This window comes from Oryx dammah, unplaced genomic scaffold (assembly GCF_014754425.2).
Source record: "Oryx dammah isolate SB20612 unplaced genomic scaffold, SCBI_Odam_1.1 HiC_scaffold_26, whole genome shotgun sequence".
Taxonomy (NCBI): Eukaryota; Metazoa; Chordata; class Mammalia; order Artiodactyla; family Bovidae; genus Oryx; species Oryx dammah.
In genome coordinates this window covers 99,189,928-99,196,151 of record NW_024070210.1, presented here as the reverse complement: position 1 = coordinate 99,196,151, position 6,224 = coordinate 99,189,928, and the positions used below count along the sequence as shown (strand labels likewise).

The following is a 6,224-nucleotide window of genomic DNA, read 5'->3' as shown; positions in this document are numbered from 1 at the left end:
CCCATGGACTGCAGCCTTCCAGTCTCCTTCATCCATGGGATTTTCCAGGCAAGAGTACTGGAGTGGGGTGCCATTGTAGGGAGCATCAATTTTTCAGCGCTCACCTTTCTTTACAGTCCAACTTTCACATCCATATGTGAGTACTGGAAAAACGATAGCTTTGACTTTGTCAAAACCATAGACAGGCCTTTGTCAGCAGAGTAATGCTTCTGCTTTTTAATATGCTGTCTAGGTTGGTCATAGCTTTCCTTCCAAGGAGCAAGCATCTTTTAATTTCATGGCTACAGTCACCATCTGCAGTGATTTTGGAGCCCAAGAAAATAAAGTCTGTCATTGTTTCCATTGTTTCCCTGTCTATTTGCCATGAAGTGATGGGACCAGATGCCATGATCTTCGTTTTATGAATGTTGAGATTTAAGCCAGCTTTTTCAAGCTTAGGTGGCTCTATTGGATATTGTGGGAAAGCATAAATCTTTCAACCATATTTGGTAATTTGGGTGAGGAATAGTATATGACAGAAAAGCTCCCACAAGACAATACACTAAAATCTAGTGTATTGGGAGCTATAAAATCAGCTCATGGGAGGCAGAACTGTGTCAGTGTGATCCAAGGCTGGACACACAATTTGGTTAGAAACTCAAACTCAAACTGGACAGTGAGCTTGAAAGAAAAAAACAAGGCTTGATTCTTAGCTTTAGGTTAAGTTCACACCAAATATAGTGGATTTATTGCTCTTTGGGGGTTGTGCTAATTCATGTTTACAGAGGCTTTCTACAGAAGGTTCTTTGTAGCAAATCACTATGGGAGGAAATTCCTTCCAAAGTTGCATTGTGTATTTCCATTTTACTGTGCTGCGGATGCCAGGTTTTTTTTTTTTTCTTCTACTAGTAACGTCCTAGGTTTTAAGTAAATTGTTCACACTTGGGCTCCGTACCTTAAAAGTGGTAGAGGAGAGAACTCAAAACTGACGCCCAAACTCTCACTCTTTCTAATACTCAGTATAAAGTAGAGAAGCTTTCTGGCAGGCCTGCCGTCAACCATGCCCCGAGCTCTCCCTAGTGTTTCCTCTAACTTTCACTCGCATTAACTCACTTCTGGTTCCCAGCTGGAGAGCGCAGATTGCACCTGCTCAGAAGGCCAGCGGGAGCCCCGTCTTCCCCGCAGCTCAGCCTTGGTTGCTTGTGCACGGACAGGAGTGCCCACCAGGGGGCACTGCAGCCTCGGAGCTGTGGTGCCTGCCCGTCCTGGACAGAGCCAGTGGCGCGGAGGGCGTGGGACTGGGAGCGTCGAGCGCCCGGGTCCGCGCGGAGCCGCGCCCTGCCGCTTCCTAGAGCACGCCTCACATCTCCCCGGGAAACCGATACAGCGAAGAGAGCCCGGGCCCGGGGCCGCGAGGCGGACCGCTCCCGCGCCGCGCCGTTCCCGTGCGGACCTTCCAGCACCTCGCCATTTGACCATCTCTGCTCCGCCCTCCATCCCCAGCCGAGACCCCGCCCCAGAAGGGGCGCCCCCGTCGCGGCCACCGGGTCCCGGCTCGGCTCCCGGGCCTTTCGCAGGCACCCAGGCCCGGCCCAGCTGCACCTGGGCCGCTCCCGCCCGGGGCGCCACCCCTCGCAGCGCCGAGATAACTTTCGCGGGAGCCGCCGCGGCCTGGCGCGCCCCGGGGCACACCCCGCTCGCCCGCCGGCCGCCTTCCCAGCCGGGCCGCCGGCTCCTCCGCTCCCCGGTCTCCCGACCGCCCGCTTCTCTGAATCTCCCGGAGGAGCAGCACTCCGCCGCCCGGGCAGGGGGCTCGCGGAGGGAGAGCTTCAAGTTGGCCACGCGTGATGAACTCGGGGATCCCCAGACGGGAGCTGTGCCCCGCGACGAACTGACCTCCACTCGTCGGTCGCGGTAAGGAGCCCGAAACCCTTTTCGGATCCTCTTGCGGCTTCTCGGTGCTGGTGGGCTGGGCGGGCGGCGGTCGTGGACTGAGGGACGACCCTCGCCATGGTGGTGGGGGCACCCCCGACACAAAGGAACAGCCGAGTGCTCCCGGGCCGGCGAACCGAACCGGGGGCTGCGGGGTGGGGTCGGAGCTGCAAACGCGCGCCCTCTGGGGACCCCGGAGGCGGGGGGCAGGCCGGTGCGCTGCTTCTGCGCTCCGGCGGGCGTAGGTGGAGGGGGTCGCAGGGCTTCTGGGGGCTTCCAAGTCCGAGGAGGGCCCGGAGCTCTCGAGCCTTTCTTTTCCTGCCCCTTGACCTCCCTTGACAGGCGACTTTTCTCGCCCGCAGGGCCGCGGGAGGGGCCGCGGCGCCCCCGCCTTCGGAGGAGCCGCAGCCGCAGGATGCGCGGGGACTCGCCGCCGCCCTCCGCGCCCAGTTCCGCCGGCGCTTCCCCGGCCGCTCCCGGGCGCTGACGCTTTCCCGGGCTTCCCCGCCCTCCTTACCTTCCGTCCGCGCCGCCCCGGACCCCGCCGGCGACTGGTGCTCTCGGCCTCGCCGCGGCGCGGGCAGTCCGTGCACGCCTCGCGCTTGAGGGCAGGGGGCGGCTCAGCGGCTGGGTCGCAGCTTTCTCCGCTGGCCGAGGCCCGCCACAGGCGACATGGGCTGTTTCTGCGCGGTTCCGGAAGAATTCTATTGCGAAGTTTTGCTTCTGAATGAATCCAAGTTAACTCTCACAACCCAGCAACAGGGCATCAAGGTAGGCGCGGGTCGGGGGCGTGTGCCGGGGGAGGCGGTGCGCGGCCGGGAGAGCCAGGGGGCCCGCGGCTTTGTCCCAGCGCCGACACCCGGGCGGGGCGGGCGGCGGGGCGTCTCCGCACGGTGGGAAGGCGCGGAGCTAACCCCCGCGCTCAGGTGCGGGGCGGCCGTGTCAGGCCGAGTTAACTTTGAGTCCTTCATAAAGGAGAGTAAGTTTGACGTCTGGCAGGATCGTCCGTGCAGCAGCTCTCAATGGCAATCTACCGTCCTGAAACTGAGACCCCAAACTCTTCCCTACCTCGTTCTCCTCCCAAAGCAGCTGAGGCCCGCAGAGCTCCCAGAGAGGCGCAGAAATGAATATACAGGCGATCCTCGGCTTTGTTGAGCGACTATTTTTCCCTTGATAGGATTACTGGGAAAGGAAAATAGCTCACTCGTTGAAACACATTTATTAGGTGGTTGTGATTGTGTCGCCTGTGTTTGTGGTTGGGTAATGTTACGTTTGGCCGGAAAATAATTTCCTTTTCCGAAAGCAACCTGGTTTTAGCCCCATGTTTAAGTAAACATCTCTCCAAACTAGGTAATAACTTTGTGCCTCTTAGTAGGTCATTAAAATGCAATTACCTCTATTAACCTGAAGAACCCAAACAAAAAGGATATGGGAGCTTGCAGACATCCACTTCCTTAATTTTGATGGGCTCGTGTTTACGGTTGACAACCTGAAGGACGCGCCTGCGCGCTGGTTTTTGTCTCGCAACAAGGTAGCTACCTAGAGATGATCGCAGTCCCGAGGGTTTTGTTGTTTTTTCTTTCTCCTTCAGTTTAAAATCGCTTCGGCATTTTAGATACCTTAGCTGCTGAGTCTGAGGAGGGGAAATCGTCCTTGCCCCGCCTCTCTCTCGTACAGCAGGCCGTCTGAAAAATACAGTTAAGGCTGCCAATTGTGTTGTCCTTGTCTTGTCACCGCAGAATTTAATCCTAATGGCGTAGACTCTGGGCATTTCCTTGTGTGAATTAGTTTTTAACATAGCTTAATACGCACTAGAGTAACTGTTCTCCGTCAAAAGTTTCAGCTTTGTATTATTCTTGGTGTACAGAATTCTGATTTTACAGCTTTTTTTTTTTTTTGTCAGAGAAAGGTAAAAATGATCAGTTAAAGACACAAAATAAAGTGAATCCTTTAGCAAATTGTTTTGAATATTGTTTGCCCTGTGATTGTAATAAGCAAAAGTCAATCAGATTCTCAGTGTTTCCTTTTAAGGTCAATAAAAGACATTGGGCAAGTATTCATTGTATACTTTTAGCTCTTTATGTTCTAACTCCCATTCCCCGCCCCACCAACATGAAATCAGGGAAAGAACTTACAAGATGATGTAACATTCTTTGGTGTACTGTGCAAATAAAATAGGCAACACTCACAAAAACATCATACATTTTTGATAACACATAGATTCTCTTTGGCTTTGAAACAATTAAGAGAAAGATAACTCATTATCTGATACTAAAACAACAAAGCAATCTTTCTGAAGTCTAAAGTCATCTGGTATGTGAGCTTCCTGTTTTATCATGAAAGCCCTATTCCTGTCAGCTGTGGAGCTTGTACATTATTCTGTCAAGAGAGCAGCCAAGACTTGGGATCAAATGGAATAATATTGTCAAAGAAACATGAATCAAAAATCCTGATCCATAATTACTTTCTATAACCTGATGGTGCTTATCTTGTTTTACAAATAGGTGGAAAATTGGTGAGTGATTCAAAGGCATTCACAACTTTATAATGCTGTTATTTTGGATATATGCCATTTAACTAAACAATAATTTAGGCATGCTTTTGTTCAAAGTAATCATTTTGCAGCAGGCATGCCCTCTTTCAGTGTCATGAAGCACGCCACAGTTATTTTGATGGCCATATGTATAACACAGATGTCTGCTGAAGTTAACCACATTCTCTGTAGCTACTATGCTACCATAAAAATGCATGTGTTAAGCACCTATCTGCTTGTGCCCGCATGCTCAGCTGCTCAGTCGTATCTGAGTCTTTGCAACCCTGTGGACTGTAGCCCACCAGGCTCCTCTGTCCATTGGATTCTCCAGGCAAGAATACTGGCGTGGTTTGCCATTTCCTTCTCCAATCTGCTAATGGTATGTACTAAATTAAACACACACATATATATGCTTACAAATGGTGTAATGTATGAACAGCATCTTACATGATATTCAAACACTGAATGAATATTATGTTTGTGCATATTATTGTTTTGTACATACTTGGCATTTTCTTTAACTCCTACTTTAGTTTGTAAATGAAATAGTAAACAATTACTATAAAGTCAATAGCCAATAACTACTTTTACAGTGTTTTCCTTCCAGGATAGTACTCTTGATAATTTTGATTATCACTAATTAAAGTTAGCTAAGCATATGACATTTTCACCTGAAATTGAAATACAATTTTTTTCAAAAGTATTTTCTAATACTTATTTTGAGATGACCCTTTTTCACATTCTATCTTAGATGAAGACATCTAATCTTCTGTTAAAATTACATATTTTAACCCTTAATGGGAGAAATTTTACTGATTCCTAAACAGTTACTTAATAATTTTCTTGCATTACCATTATAATAATGCATTATAAATTAAAAAGATTAGTTGAAGTAAATTTAAGTAGAAGGATAGAAATAAGCTTTGTAAAACATTTTTTTCCCCTCTGTACTATTTTGAAAAACACTGTGGATTTGTTTAAACACCAAGTTACTCATTGAAAAGTTAGTTATAAAGTGATTTTTTTCTGCAACTCCGATCAAAGTTTTTCATTGACTTTAGGCAAAAAAATCCACATATTTGTTCCCATAGGAAGCATCTCAGCCTGAGGACAGTAGTTACACATCTTATATGTTCAGATTCAAGTGAAAGTGAAGTTGCTCAGTCCTGTCTGACTCTGCAACCCCATGGACTGTAGCCTACCAGGCTCCTCCATCCATGGGATTTTCCAGGCAAGAGTCCTGGAGGGGGGTGCCATTTCCTTCTTCAGGGGATATTCCCGACCCAGGGATCAAACCCAGGTCTCCTGCATTGCAGGCAGACGATTTACCATCTGAGCCACCAAGGAAGCCCCTTGTTAAGATGAGTAGCATTTAAATGGAAAATAGTTTTCTGTTTCAAAAATAATTAGAAGAAAAATCATGTATGGAATTTTGAAAATAACCTTTTTTAAAACTAAAGCATAAAACTTTCATAAAAAAAATAATTAGAAGAATAAAACCCGGTGTGATATTCATACTAATAAGATATAGCTGTTTGCCTTCTTAACTTATTTTAGAGGTAACCTTACCTTGTCAAACAGAAAGTCTTTTGCATGCAGATTGTAGTTTGAACCTTATCCAAGATTTAAAAACCCAAGTTTATATAAACTGAATGCTATTAGTTGTGTGTCGAGCCACACAATAGCTTTTAGCTGTTTGTTCTCCGCTGCTATCTCTGTTGTTTATTTTAGTAGGAATTTCTGCTGTGGTTGGTCTCAGTTTTTTGAGCATTGTTTGTTC

The 6,224-nt window shown here is 48.2% G+C and overlaps 1 protein-coding gene across 2 annotated transcripts in view; it reads left to right on the top strand.

Moving 5' to 3' along the window:
* The first annotated feature begins 1,617 nt into the window (after window positions 1-1,617).
* The window catches only part of LOC120852622 (band 4.1-like protein 4A), a 288,931-nt gene continuing 284,324 nt past the window's right edge, over window positions 1,618-6,224 (top strand). For both annotated transcript variants that reach the window (XM_040225954.1, XM_040225953.1), the window contains exons 1-2: window positions 1,618-1,893; window positions 2,274-2,682. In XM_040225954.1, coding sequence (XP_040081888.1) covers window positions 2,584-2,682 — 99 coding nt within the window. In that variant the 5' untranslated portion in view covers window positions 1,618-1,893; window positions 2,274-2,583. The remainder of the gene's footprint in view (window positions 1,894-2,273; window positions 2,683-6,224) is intronic.